Source organism: Onychomys torridus, chromosome 2 (assembly GCF_903995425.1).
Source record: "Onychomys torridus chromosome 2, mOncTor1.1, whole genome shotgun sequence".
In the NCBI taxonomy this organism is placed as follows: Eukaryota; Metazoa; Chordata; class Mammalia; order Rodentia; family Cricetidae; genus Onychomys; species Onychomys torridus.
In genome coordinates this window covers 70,192,112-70,207,386 of record NC_050444.1, presented here as the reverse complement: position 1 = coordinate 70,207,386, position 15,275 = coordinate 70,192,112, and the positions used below count along the sequence as shown (strand labels likewise).

At 44.1% G+C, this 15,275-nt stretch overlaps 1 protein-coding gene across 4 annotated transcripts; it reads left to right on the top strand.

Annotated features, from left to right (window-relative positions):
• The first annotated feature begins 551 nt into the window (after window positions 1-551).
• On the top strand, window positions 552-14,978 carry Pgap4 (post-GPI attachment to proteins GalNAc transferase 4). 4 transcript variants are annotated; one of them, XM_036178430.1, is made up of 2 exons: window positions 552-783; window positions 13,148-14,978. In XM_036178430.1, exon 2 carries the CDS (start codon window positions 13,223-13,225, stop codon window positions 14,432-14,434), a length of 1,212 nt encoding a protein of 403 aa, XP_036034323.1. In that variant the 5' UTR covers window positions 552-783; window positions 13,148-13,222; the 3' UTR covers window positions 14,435-14,978. The 4 variants fall into 4 exon arrangements, with proteins under 4 accessions (XP_036034323.1, XP_036034322.1, XP_036034324.1 ...); XM_036178429.1 differs by lacking the exon at window positions 552-783 and adding an exon at window positions 800-1,206; XM_036178431.1 differs by lacking the exon at window positions 552-783 and adding an exon at window positions 800-1,247.
• The last annotated feature ends 297 nt before the right edge of the window (window positions 14,979-15,275 follow it).

Genomic DNA, 15,275 nt, shown 5'->3' with positions numbered 1-15,275 from the left:
TTAAGTCCTGGCTTAGATACCCAAACTGATACGGAATTAGAAGCAACGGAAAAGGTCATAGAAGATGCATTGTAGTAGAGCCCTGCTAAGGCCAGAGTGCAAAGCTGCTGTTACCTTCTCTTAGACATGCACATTTTTTCCCTTCCTTGAGTCATTTCTTATGTTTTCCCTGTGTTGCACTTCAGGGATTATTTTACCCCAATATATATCTATATCTATATCTATCTATCTATCTATATCTATATATATTTATTTTCCCCATCTCCACTTATGTCTCCCAGGGGCTTTTGCATTTAAACAGAAAGCATATGGAAGACTGAAGCCCATTCAGAAACAGAAACAGCTTTCTACGCAAATGCTTCCGCAAAAGGCGAGATGTTTCATTAAAATACATTTCTTCATTCCCTCCGTGTGTCCACCTGATGGAATAAAATGTTGGCTTGTATTCCCCTCACAAAAGAGACAGTCATCCTGTTCTCTTGACTTGGGGACGACCCTGCTTTTCCCTCGCTGCCCATCAGTTGGCGCCTTTTGCCTCCCCCCCCCAACCACCACTCCCTTCCAGCTTTGGGGGCTGCAGTCGCTCTGCAGCTCGCAGGTCACATGTCCTGGCAGAACGAGGGGAGCCCTGCGCGGGAGCGGCTACGGGAGTAGGCGAGGCTTCCGCTGCTCCAGCCCAGCGGGGTTGTGCGAAGGCGACTCCACGGAGACCCGTCAGCCTAGGTTACTGCGGCGGCGGCGGCCTTGGCTAGCCAGGACACAGCTGACCGCCTCCTCCACAGGGTAGGTTTCCTGCCAGGCTGGTGTCGCGGAGACGCGCGCCAGCGAAGGGACACAGTGTAGGACTGGTGCCCCCGAGGCCCGCGTCCCCCGCCGTGCGCTCCGCAGGCTGGCTCGGCCGCGGCCCCGCCCTCGGTGCGTCTGCGGCACAGGGCGGGGGCGCCTCGCCTCCTGCGGTCGCCAGCCAGGCCGGGGTGTCACCAGGCCGAGGGATGCAGCCACCGAGCCCCGCAGAGTCGGGCCGCGCGGGCAGCCCGAGCGCTGCCGCCTAATGGCTGCCCGGGAGCGGGGGCCCCTCCGCGCGTCCTCGGTGGGGCGCGTCCTCCCGCGAAGGTGACCCGAGGAAGGCGCCCCTCCCCGCTCCCGGAAACGCCCGCGCTTGGAACGCCGGCCGCTGCGATGGATTCGGGCCGTCTCCGCCTGCAGGTGGGGAAACTGAGGCCAGAGGGCAGCGGGGACTCCCCAAGGTCAGCGGCAACCCTTAGATGCCAGGCTTTGGGTTCTCTTTTAATATTCTTGTCCTCCAAAGTGATAGTTAAGAGGGATGGGTGTGTCTCAGCCCTCGCGCTGGCTCTCATGCCCAGGCGTTTGCCCCCGTGCCGCACTGCGCTCGGGGAGGTGTCCTGGGGCCTGAACCCGCGCTGGTCGCTGTGACCTGGCATCTCCCGCTTGGCCCTTGCTCTCTCCCTTCGGGACCACAGCGGAGCTTCTATGATGATCTCACTATGAGGACTATCAGCAAAATCTGCAGGTGTGTGAGCCCCAGAGTGCAAGGCTCTGTTTCCCCAAGAGAAATAACATGAGAATGTTATTAACGTGAGAATCAGGAAAAAAAAAAAGGGGGAAATGATAATCATGAAGCAAAAAAGAAAAAATAACAAAATAAAACTACATCTTCTAGATTGATAAGGTTCTGTTTATTTTTAAATTTGTTTACATTTTGAAGTTTGATATTAATAATGTAGAATAATGGTATGTAGTTTAATTTGCTTTACCTATAAGAATCAATACTTACTTTCCAATGTATTAATCTTTTACATTTATATGGATGGAATATTAATTTTCACCCCATATTTTAATTGGAGTATATTTATTGTAGTTTTCCTAGTTATAATTCAAAGCACGCTTTAAAATACTTTCATCAATTTTTAACAAATTATGATGGTAGTTATCTGACTATGAATTTGTCAGAACTTTGAAATATACAATTAAATGGTACATTCTGCTGTAGTAAAGTGTGCCTCAATAAAGTTGTTTTTTAGACAAGATCGGGGGCATTCAGGGTGGTATGACTGTAGACCAAAGTTGTTTTTAAAAGCCAGGAGAATTATGCTGGGTTGAGAGAAAAAAGTATGCCTAATTAGATAATAAAACATGTTATAAAGTCTCAGTAATTAAAACAACAGAGCCATGGCACCAAAGTACCGAAAAATGCAAACAGCTGGGCACGGTGGCACAGGTTTGCAATCCCAGTACTAGGAAGGTTGAGGATCTCCAGTTTCAGTCCAATCTGGGCTTCATAGAAAGACCCTGTCTCAACATTTTAAGTAAGAATTAATATAATAATAGAAATCCTCGAACATACAAATATAATCTAGTATGCCATAAATGTAACGATTTAAATTAGGGATTAAAAAAGGACTTAGGTTTCCTTGCTGCCCTGCTCAATGTCCATGTGCCTGGCACAAGCCTTCATGTTGAGTCAAATGCTGAGTACAGATCATTAACATCATGGATGTCCATGGCAGGCATGCAGAAAGCCAGCAGAAAACCACCTCCTCTCATCTCACTTTCATTAAATTATATTCCCTATAAAAATAAAATGGCCATATGTGTACACTTTCTTTAACACAGTTGTCCTTCCCTTCCCATTTATCACCCCCCCCCCCCCACACACACACTTCTATAACAAACAGAATTCAAGTGAAAAATCCTAACTGATTTTAGGTAGCATAGCTCATCATTTCTGCCAGGTGTTTTCCTTGAAGGAGAATTGCTATCCCCTGTTTTAGGGGATGCCCTGGTGTTAGCTTCTAAAATTGTACCAATCTACATGCAAATGTGCATTTGCTGAACCGTATTGTTTCTTCTTGGAGTAAATTGAATTGAGATTGTGTTGTCAGGATTAGTGTTGGAAAAAGGACCATCTTTCCAGTTGAAAAGTGTTTTTTATGCATTTATTAGTGACTTTTAAAATACCCTTTAGTATAACTTTTTGTGTATGCTCTGCCTATTTCTTCAAATTATTCATAGGTATTCCATCTTTACTGTAAATATATTTCTTTTCCATTTTGCCTGAGTTTTTTTTTTTTAAATTCCAGGAATTAAGTTTCATTGGTGAAGTGAAAGCATTTATTTTATGTATTTTGTAGATATGTAGTATGTATGTCTCTTCAGGGGTAACCAGTGGTACCATTTACACACACACACACACACACACACACACCATGTATTATTTTATTTTGTGACCTACTATATCCTAAAAGGGATTTTTAGCCATTTTTTGTGGTGATATATTGTGTATAAACTTGGCTGAGGATCAGAAGATGGAGCCAGCCACTACATTAGACATGGAGGTCAGGCAGTGATGGCACACACCCTTAATTCTATCACTCAGGAGGTAGAGATCAGTCTGGATCTCTGTGAGTTTAAGGCCACACTGGAAACAGAGCCAGGCAGTGGTGGCACACACCTTTAATCCCAGTACTGGGGAACACACACGCCTTTAATCCCCAGAAATGATGTCTGGGCAGAAAAAGGTATATAAGGCGTGAGGAAACAAGAACTCAACTCTCTTTAGGCTGAGGATTTCAAAGAGGTAAGAACTAGTGGTTGGCTGCTCTGCTTCTCAGATCTTTCAGCTTTCACTCTGATATCTGGCTCTGGGTTTTCTATTAAAAGACCATCTAAGATTTGAACAATTTTTGATGGTTTTTCATCTGATTTTCTAGGGCCCAGAAGCAGTAGTAGATGTTGGGTGAGAGCAGTGATCCTGGATTTACTTTTCACTACCCCATTCCAGAATCTTTGTTAACCACTGCAAGTTTACTGTGCCTTAGCTTGTCCAGCTACAAAGTGGACTTAATAACTATCATAGACTTTTTGTGCAGATCTACTCAATGCTTAAAAGAGTGCCTGGCACATAAGTGCTGGGCAGAGTTAGAAACAAGTTGTTCTCTGCTATGTGTGTGATTGGTCTCTATACTACTCCCAATTTTACAGCAGAGGATTATGGGCCATGGAGACCCAAAGACTTAATGAGATCTTTTACTTGCTCGACAGTCATTAAATCTCTTCTCTGCATAGCGTACTATGCTGGGCCTGTAAGGCATATTGAAGCCAGTAAGAAGGGACTTAAAGGCCCATTGAGTAAAGGGTTATGAGTCAAGCCATGAAAGGCATCAGGCATCGTGGACAGTATGTGGGCTTTGAATTTCCTGCTTACAATTTGCTAGAATCTGCTTTTCCATCAAAATGGGATTAATTGTACTGCTATTTGAAAGCTGCTTGTTTGGTCTAAAGAAATGGATTCAAGGGTCTAGCACACACTGGAATATGAAGTGAGGATTGAACAAATACCTATAAATAGATACTCTACTCTGCATCTCAGGGTCCACATCTGTGGATTCAACTCACTGTAGATTGAAAATATTAAAACAAGAAACTGAACATGTATGTATTTATTTTTATTGTCATTATTCCCTAAACAGTACAACATAGCTACTATTCACAAAGCATTTGTCTTCTGATAGGTGTTAGAGATAATTTAAAGTATTTAAGAAGTGCATGTAAAGACTGATATTTTATATAAAGAATTTGAGCAGCCTCAGATTTTGAGACTGGTGTCCTGAGGGATGGGGACTTCTGTAGCTAGAGTTTTCCTGGTCCTGCCTGGCCCACAATTAGGACAAATCTCTCTCACTAGTGTTCCCCAAGTAAACACACAGACACTTATATTACTTATAAACTGTATGGCCATGGCAGGCTTCTTGCTATCTGTTCTTATATCTTAAATTGTCCCATTTCTATTAATCTATAACTTGTCACGTGGTTCGCGGCTTACTGGTAACTTACTGGTAACTTACATCTTGCTACTCATCATGGCGCTGGCAGCATCTCTTGACTCAGCCTTCTTCTAAACAGCATTCTCCTCTCTCCTTGTCCTGCCCACACTATCCTTCCTGTCTGGCTACTGGCCAATCAGCATTTTATTTATCAATCAATCAATCATAGCAACATATATTCACAGCATACAGGACATCTCACAGCAGAATCCTAGAATTAATCCACCTTGATACTAAGGTAGAAAGTGACAAATAAATGCTCTGGGGAAAATTCATGTAAATGGTCTTAATATGTGTAAGGAAAATGCACTTAGATCTGGTTGGGGAAATCAGGTTGACTTTTGGAGGAGATGTGTACCTCTTGATCTGATTTTTCATGGTTGAATTGGTGTGTATAAAAAGGGTGCTGTTGGAAAGGTTATTAGAGCTGAATTCTGAGGGATCTTGGCAAAGCGTTTGGACTTTCTTCTGCAGACACAGGGGAATTATTATTGACCAGTTTTATGGAAGAGAGTGCTGTTCTGACCCACACTTCAGAGGATCAGATGGTAATGGAAACTGTTCCCATTGTTTGCAGCATCCCATCCCATGCCTGACAAATGACTTCCACAGGCAGGCTCTTTTCATCTCAACGATGTCTCCATAGGAGATATTTAAGTGTTGTTAAGTTAGCATACATGTCACGGGTCTATTATGGAATTTTCATAATACTTTGTTCCTATTCTCTCCTAGATTCCATCACCTGTCCTTCTGCTCCCCTCTGGCTGCTCTCCTTCCTGTCCCCAGTAACCCCTCTCTTTTCATGTGACATATTCCATTACCCTCTTTTTCCTCTTCCCCCTAAGATCTCTCTCCTCTTGAGGTCCTTTTTCTACTTTTATAATTTATTCCCCCATATAAACACACACACACACACACACACACACACACACACACACACACACACACACACACCCCTACACCTACCTACCTACCTACCTACTAAAGTATAGGCTCTGCACACAAGAGAAAACATGGCATTTGTCTTTTCTGAGTCTGGGATATTTTGCTTAATGTAATGATTTCCAGTTCACCCTATTTTCCTGACAAATGTCATTATTTCACTTTTCTTTATGGCTGAAATGAATTCTATTGTGTTACATGTACCACATATTCTTTATCGTTCCATCTGTTGGTGGACATGTAGTTTGCTTCTATTTCCTGCTTGTTGTGACGATGAGTATAGATGTCCAAGTATCTCTGTGGCATCCTTTGGGTTTGTACTCAGGAGTGATGCAGCTAAGTCACATGGTAGTGTTCTCTCTCTCTCTCTCTGTGTGTATGTGTATGAGTGTGTGTATGTGTGTGTATGTTTGTGTGTGTGTGCATGCGCGTGCACGCACGTTTGAAGAAACCTCCGTACTGCTTTCCATCATGGCTGCATCTGTTCACACTCCTCCCCCCCCAGTAGATAATGGTTCCTCTTTCTCCACGTCCTTGCCAGCACTGTTGTCCTTTTTTCTTGATGTTAGCCATTCAGATTAGAGTGTAAGAATCTCTACATAGTCTTCTCAGGATTACATGAGCATGACTGTTTTGCCTACATGTGTGCACGGTGTACATGCCTGATGCCCACAGAAGCCAGTAGGGTATCACATCCCCTGATTCTGAAGTTATGGATAGTTTTAACAAGCTGTTATACGAATTCTGAGACATGAACCCATGTCCTCTATAAAAGCAGCAAGTGCTTTTTAACCCTGGAGCCATCTCCACAGCTCTTAAAATAGTTTTAATTTGCATTTTCCTAATGGCTAAGGATATTGAATGGTTTTTCACATATAAATTGGCCATTTGCATTTTTTCTTTTGAGAATTGTCTGTTTAATTTATTGGCACATTGATATTTTAATTTTTTATTTTTGAGACTATAATTACAGCATTTTCCCTTCCCTTTCCTCCCTCCAAACCTTACCATATACACTTTCTTGCTCTCTTTCAAATTCATGGCCTCCTTTTCATTAATTGCTGTTACATGCAAATATAGGTCTCTACATATAGACACATATGTTCCTAAGTATAGCCTGATCAGTCTATATAATGTTACTTGTATCTATGTCTTCAGGGCTGATATTGATATCCAATAACCAATATCCACTTGATATTGGATAACCAATTGGGGAAGACTGTTTCTCTTGCTGGTGGCATTCCTTAGTTGCCTGTAGTTGTTTCTGTAGGCTTGAGGCCTCGAGGACTTTCCCTCGGCTATGAGGGCATGTCTGTTGTTGTCTTTGTTCAGCTCATGGTTACGCAGTCATGTTGGTGAGACTTTATGGCTGTAACTTCTGATGGAGCTTGGAAACACAGTCTCACAGCAAGGTTCTGGATCATCTGGCTCTTAAATTTTTTCTGTCCCCTCTTGTACGGTGTTCCCTGAGCCTTAGGTGTGGGATTTATTTTGTAGATGTATCCATTGGGACTGGACTTTGCATTTTGATTGGCTGTGGTTTTTTATAATGGTCTCCTTCTGTTACAAAGAGAAGTCTTCTTGATGAGGGGTGAGGACTAGACTTTTGTGTGGGTGTGAGGATGAATATTTCGCATGTAGCTACCTATTATGTTGACTTAGTAAAGTGGTGCTTGCATGGTCTTACCCGGAATCTGTGACTTCACTGGTTATTTTACCTGCCTTCTTCTATACTGTATCTCCCTCCCTAAATAGAGCCCCTCTTTTTCCTATTTACCCGGCTAGACCATTTATGCCTTGCTATTAACCTCTCTATTGTTCCTCTAACTCCATACCCCAGCTATGATCCCTTTTTATTTTCTTGGTTTCTGCAGCAACTAATATGCACTCACATCTGAAGATTTGGAGCTAGGAATCTCAATAAGAGAGAAATAATGTATTTCTCTTTCTGGGTCAAGGTTATCTCACTCAATATTATCTTTTCTTGTTTCATCCATCCATTCATTTACCTGCAGAGTTCATGATTTCATTTTTATTTACAGCTAAATAGTATCCATTATCTGTTGATTAAAGAACATTTAGGTTTTTTCCCTATTTCCTAGCTATTGTGAATAGCAGAACGAACATGATGTATAGTCCTTTGGGCACATACCAAGGAGTGGTATAACTGGTCATATAGAGATTCTTTCACAGAATTTCACAGGGATTCCCCACACAGATTTCCATAGAGGCTGTAGCAGCAACCCCACCAGCAATGAACGAGGGTTCCCTTTCCCCACACCCTCTCCAGCATTTGTTATTGGTTGTTTGTTGATCATTATTCTGAAGGAAGTAAGAGGAAATCTAAATTGTTTTGATTTGCAACTCCCTAATTGTTATGGATGAAGAACATTTTTTGAGCTATTTTCTAGCCATTTTTTTTCCTTCTTTTGAGAGCTCTCTGTTCAGGTCCCAGGCCCTGGAATTGGGAAGGGCCTGGAAGGAGGAGAGAAGTCAGAACCTGTAAGCACTTAGATTCTGGTGCCTGGGAAAGTGGTGGTGTCTTTCATGAAGGAAAGTAGACTTGCAGAAAATAGACAGTTTCCAAAGTACATACTTCCTGATACTCGTGTGGTGGTGTTTTGTCCCTCAGATCTCCTTGGCCCCTTCTGTTTAATTTTTACAAGACACACTAAAACAGTTCCTACCACCACTTTATGTACTTATTCAGACAACTCCTGATTCGTGCTTCTTTCTCGGTGTCTTTGTCCTTTATTGTTTTCCGACTCCTGTACCGTAGAAGTGGTAATAGGTGGAATCCAGTGCAGGCAGTGACTGTACTTAAGGCACAGCACTTGCAACACATAAATAAGAACTTACCTCTGTGAAACTGCAACAATTGTTAGCAAGCTGGGTCAGAAAAACCTGTCTGACTACAACGTTAATGGAATATGGGTCTGGGCAGGTAATCTTATGGGTGACTATGGACTTCTCGGAAAGAAGTGTTAGAGTAATTATCTAGATACAACCTTGCTTTCATCTCCTTCTACTTATATAAACATGGCTCATCTCTGCCTACATTCATAGGTTGGGAGAGAAAATCCCATCCCTCAAACCGTGAATGAAAAAAAATGCTGTGTATTTTAGTTCAGTTCCTTGAGGTCATTTATGGTAAATTATATCTGGAAAGTACAATAAAAAGTGGGTGTTGGTGGATCCCTCGCCCTCCCATGTCCCCCCAAACAACCAGAACATACTATTTAATGCCTACATAACTCATGGATTTTTGCCAAGCCACTCATCGAATGGAGTGTAAATGAGGAGTGTAATCCCATTTTGTATGGCTCACAAGGAGTGTGCTAATTTGTGGTGTTCAAATTTTCAACAGTATTTTCTTCTTCTCCTGGAAGGGATGATCTGTATCTCCTTGACCACTCACTTCAGGCTTTTCATGCCCTCCCTCTGTTTCAGGCTTTTAGTAGCCTCTTTCTGTTCCTGTGCACGCGATGTTGAATTGGGAGAGGAATTATACAGCTTGGCCCATGTGCACGATGCAGTAGCTTTGAGAGCTACTTTCTGGCTTTCCATTTCTCTTACTCCAACAAAACCAACAAGGTCAATGAAAAAGGGGCAGTTTTTTTCTGTCCATTCTAGAGTGTGCACAAGGAACAGAGGTTCAGTTAACCTTTATGGGCAAGGGACAAGAGCAGAAACTGAAGCTTAGTGCTTAGAAAAGAGGTCTCCCTCTTTCCCCCTCCTTCTCACCACCTGCCCTCTCCCCTACCCCTCTCTGTGTCTGTCTCTCTGTCTCTTCCTCATTCCCCTCCCTCTTACCTCATATAAAAAACATTCAAAGTAATTCAAAGTACCCTAGAATTAGAATCTATTCATGTCCACCTTAATAGCCACATAGCAGACAGGTGCTGCCATGTGGTTTTAGTTCTCTAGCGTATTCTTACTTGTAGTCATATATGCCTGAAATATTTGTCGCCCCACATATGAAAACAGAAATATCCAAAGACCTTAGTTCTTCCAAGCCACTGAACTTTGGGGATCATTTCAGAAGCCTTTTCTTACTCCGGTTCACCATGTTTGAGGGACAAAGCTTATGCCCTTGAGGGTCTGGGACTTTCTCGGAGCAGCTAGATCCTTTCTTTTCTTCTGAGAGGCTGGAAATCAGCCTGTAGCTCTTTGTTTCTGCTTATCAGCACCCCTTTCCCTTGCTCTACAGAAGGGTGAGTTTCCTTCCCCCCTTGCTGGGACGAGTGGATGGGATGAGTGGATTTGGTCTGTGTGCGGCACACAAGCAAGGATGCAAATTTGACTCAGCGTCTACCTGACCTAAGACCACAGCCCTGGTAGCCATTTCCTCTGCACTTTGATCCAATAGGAGAAGCACATTGCTGCCGGCGTCTAATCTGCCTTCCATCGCTGAATCCAGCAGGACCAACACTGTCAACAGACCTGTGTGCAAGAGTGCTAGGTCATTATCATAAATCACAAAAATTTGTGGCTGTTTGTCACCCAAGCGGGAGCTGATCATTGTAAGCAGAGACTCTGGGCACTGCCAATTGAGTCCCTCTCCTTCGCTGATCGTCTATACAACTTCAGCCTATTAGCCATATTTTTTAAGTAACAGACTGTGAGATGTTTGTGATTTTATCTCCTATGGTGGAGAAAGTTCCTGGGAGTAAAGGTCCTCTTTATGTTGACATAGGCACTCCCATTTCTGTCCCATGGCATTTATTGTGTACCTGGCATTTTCCAAGCTGGCAGCCTTATCTTGTTGACTTCGTATGTAATCCCTTCCTCTAGATAGTCTAGCTCCTTTGAGTAATAACCAAGGCAGGGAGAAGAGTGGCAGTTGGAAACCACCCGAATGGTCCTGTTTCCAAGAGTTACTACACTAGAAGCATGAGATTGCCCCAAGTCCAGTGTTGGGTGTCCAGTGGTAGTGCTGAGGAACTAAGAAGCCAGGTGATGTACAAGTCTGTGATGTACTAACTCTGTGGACTTAGGCAGATCAGAGGGAGAAAGAACCAGTCTATAATATATTGATGCTCACACACCAGCAAACCTCGTGTCATGTGATGCCCAAAGCTCCTTGCTTCTTTCCCTCTGGCTGTTCTACAGATCTCTTGACAGAATAGTTTGACTCACATCTGGGTTCCCAGGACCATTGTCTTTTGTTGCAGACTTGTTTCTACTTTCTTGAAATGAGTCATAACACTGTAGAGAGCTGTTTGGTGTTCTCCATGACTGTGGAGGGCAGGTGAGAATAACTACTCTAAAAAACAAGCTCCCAAATCATTACTGGGTGACACAATGGTCTACATGTAGCTCACAGCACTAACCAGTACAGGTTTCAGGAGGGGAGAGGTGAGCAGTTGGGGCAGACCCTCTTCTAGATCCATAGAGACGCTCCATTCAGCTCACACCTTACTGGCGAGCTCTACTCATATGACTCCACCCTGAAGAAGGCATGCCAGGAAATGAAGTTTGTTGTGACTGCTAAAGGTAGAGTGTAGGTATGGGGGTGTTGGCAGACAGACAGAACAACTGCAACCTCACGAGACACAGACAGCCCTCCATGAGTCACAAGCTGGACCATTTTCTTCTAAGTGACGACAAACTATCGTGCTTCTAAGGCAAGAGTATACTTTGGATGCTGTAGCTAGCACTTAGTCTTGCATTAAGCCTACTGCTTTTATTATACTAGCTTCATTGTCTTTAATTTTGTTGTTTGGTGTGACTCTGTTTTCTATCAGAACATTAGAATTTCTTGCTGCCCAAATATTACTGGAATATGAGCATCAATTGTATTTTTTAGTGTGTGTATGTATGTGTGTATGCACACGAGCACACACGCGTGTGGACATGTGTGCATGTGGAGGCTAAGAGCATTTCTCAGACAAGTCCACCATTATTTTTTTGATGTGTATATGTGTGTGTGCATGTTCATGTGTATGAATGTGCCACAGTGAGTTGCACAGATCAGAAGACAGACCTTCAGTAGTGGTCCTTCCCTTCCACCTTAAACAAGCTGTCTATACCAGACTTGCTGGCTCTAAGGAATTCTGTTTATGCCTTCCACTTCCCTATAGGAATACTGGCATTATAAGCACATGCTTGCTACCTCAGCTAGCTTTTAAGTGGGATCTGGGGATTTGAACTCAATGTTCTTATGCTTACACAGTAGGCACTTTTTCCACTAAGCCGTCGTTCCAGCCTCTAACTTTGTTTTTATACTAGAGTCTCTACACTGGCAGAGAGTTTAACCAGTAGGCCAAGCTGGCTAGCCAGTGAGTACAGGGATCTCTCTGCTGGTCTCTACCTCCCCAGTGGTAGGATTGGAAGGATGGTCCTTCCACATACAGCTTGGGAAGGGGCTGGTTTTAGGGTTCAAACTCTGTCCTCTGTTGACAAGGCAAGTGTTTTACTGACTCACCCGTCCCTCCAGGTCCATGAAACACATTTTAATGACATTTTATTTTGTTCAGTTTTCCTCTATAACATTTTTAATATCCCTAGTAAACCCATGAGACGGTGATTATTTCTATTTGAGAGCTGAGGAATAATCCAGGATCTAGAGAGGCGAAATGACTTCCTACCGGTTGAATAGCAGATCTGGGGTTCACACTTCACACCTGTGCTCTGAGCAATTGTGTCCCAAGATATTCCTTCCTGGATTAAGCTGTCCCTTCCTCTGCTCACCCTACCCACCTTACTGAAAAGTCCCTTGTAGATTCTCCAGTGAGATGTTCCCCTCCCCTCTCCAAGTCTACAGTTTGCTTGTATATAGAAAGATGCTTTCTCTCAAGTGTAGCCCTGTACAAATAAATTAGGAGGACAATAAGAATTTAATGATTAGATTAGATAAGATTAGAGAAATCAAAGACGGTGCTAAAAAAACAAGGACCTCCAAGTATTCCTTTTTTTTCACTGGGTTATGCAGGAAAGGTTTTCAAAAATTACACCGTCAAGAATTATACATTGATGCTGCAGCCTCCTCTAACTATGTGTATTTCTTCTGTGTCAAGCTTTGTTTCTTGTGTGCCTTTGTTAACACCCGTGTCTTTGTAGCTAGTGAATGGAAATAATTTTACCAACTGCTAGTGATTTCATGACACTGTGACACTAACATCACATCTTTAGGCAGGGAGAGTTGGTTCAATGCACAGGTGTGTCTGATCATAAACAGTGAGAACATCCCAAGGCTCACTGACAGACACAGTCCAAGAAAACAGTCACTGTAGAAAATTCTTTCAAGTCTCCAGCAGCTAACAACCTTGAACTATAATTTCTGATTTGATGTGTGCTGGAAGGGGGGCATTGCTGGGATTTTTTGAAGTTTGTTTTCTGATTCTACTTTCTCTTTTTAGGTTTGACTTAATGATTCTGGCCTGAGGTCCAGAATGCTTTGTTCTTGGGACCAGACATGACCAAAAGCTGACCTCATGACCACTTCAACCTCTCCAGCTGCCATGCTTCTCCGGAGGCTTCGGCGACTCTCCTGGGGCAGCACTGCTGTTCAGCTCTTCATTCTAACTGTGGTGACATTTGGCTTACTGGCCCCCCTGGCCTGCCACCGGCTCCTGCACTCATACTTCTATCTACGCCATTGGCATCTGAACCAGATGAGCCAGGAGTTCCTGCAGCAAAGCCTGAAGGAGGGAGAGGCTGCCCTTCACTACTTTGAAGAGCTGCCCTCTGCCAATGGTTCAGTGCCCATCGTGTGGCAGGCCACCCCCCGCCCCTGGCTGGTGATCACCATTATCACCGTGGATAGGCAGCCTGGCTTCCACTATGTCTTACAGGTAGTGTCCCAGTTCCATCGGCTTCTGCAGCAGTGCGGCCCCCAGTGTGAGGGGCACCAGCTCTTCCTGTGCAATGTGGAACGGAGTGTGAGCCATTTTGACGCTAAGCTGCTCTCTAAGTATGTCCCTGTGGCCAACCGCTACGAGGGCACCGAAGATGATTATGGTGATGATCCTTCAACTAACTCATTTGAGAAAGAGAAACAAGACTATGTCTATTGCCTGGAGTCATCACTGCAGACCTACAACCCAGACTATGTCCTGATGGTAGAGGATGATGCCATTCCGGAAGAACAAATCTTCCCAGTATTGGAGCACCTTCTGCGGGCTCGCTTCTCAGAGCCACACCTCCAAGATGCCCTGTATCTGAAGCTCTATCACCCAGAGAGGCTACAGCACTACATCAACCCAGAGCCCATGCGGATCTTAGAGTGGGTTGGCGTGGGCATGCTGCTGGGTCCTGTGCTAACCTGGATATACATGAAGTTTGCCTGCCGCCCAGGCTTCAGTTGGCCTGTCATGCTTTTCTTCTCTCTGTACAGCATGGGGCTGGTGGAACTGGTGGGCCGCCACTATTTCCTGGAACTGCGGCGCCTGAGTCCCTCCTTGTACAGTGTGGTTCCTGCCTCTGAGTGTTGCACCCCAGCTATGCTCTTCCCTGCCCCTGCAGCCCGCAGGACCCTCACCTACCTGTCCCAGGTGTACTGCCACAAGGGCTTTGGCAAGGACATGGCACTGTACTCTCTGTTGAGAGCCAAGGGGGAGCGGGCCTATGTGGTGGAGCCCAATCTTGTGAAACACATTGGGCTCTTCTCCAGCCTCCGGTACAATTTTCATCCCAGTCTACTCTAGGAGTGCCAAGAAATGCCTTTCTGCGATTGGCTATTTCCTGGAGAGGCACAGTGAACTCTTCATGTAGACATGGTTGCTTGCAGATATTCCATTGTTTAATGTCTCTAGGTGTAAACATACTGGGACAGCGGAGGAAGGCATCTGAGTCAAGAGCCTTGACTGGTAATCGCCCAGCAAGAGCAGCAGTTTGCCACAGGTCTGGATCTCTGTCCCTCCACACAGCCACACTGCCTCATGCAGTCTATCCCACTCAATGAGGATGAATGTCAATGACAGTTACCTTCTCCCATTGTCTGTAAGCTCTGCCTCATGTCAGAGCTTATGACTGCCAAAAATCTTGTGCACAGTGGTGTAAGACTTGTGTTAGGATTTTAAGGGTAGAGTTTGGTAAGCAGTCAAATGCTTTTGAATGGATTCCTTTCTCATAGGTATGAGAATGGATGTGTGCTTAGATTATATGCCCAAAGAGGCAGGGCCATGTTGACATATTCTATTTGTTTTCCTCAACCTGGTGTAATAAATATGAAAAAGTTGTGCTGCGCCAGTTGTCTCCAAGGCAATGATTTGGCTTTTCTGTGATACAATGACTTTTCCCTATATACCTGTAATGTACTCGGAGCCAATGCTGTTGGTGAGAACTTTAAGCCACATCAAAGTCTGGAAGCACTTCCTGAATTACCCAAGTCCAGTTGCTTCAGTTCAACACTAAGTTAATGTTGAACATTTCTGTAATAGTCTGATTCCTTGGCTGGGGGACATTTCAGAAGGCTAGAGCAGGGTGACCGCTATACCGGCAGCATAGCCTTCTCCCTTTGTAGCCAAAGGTTCACCCTCATTTCAT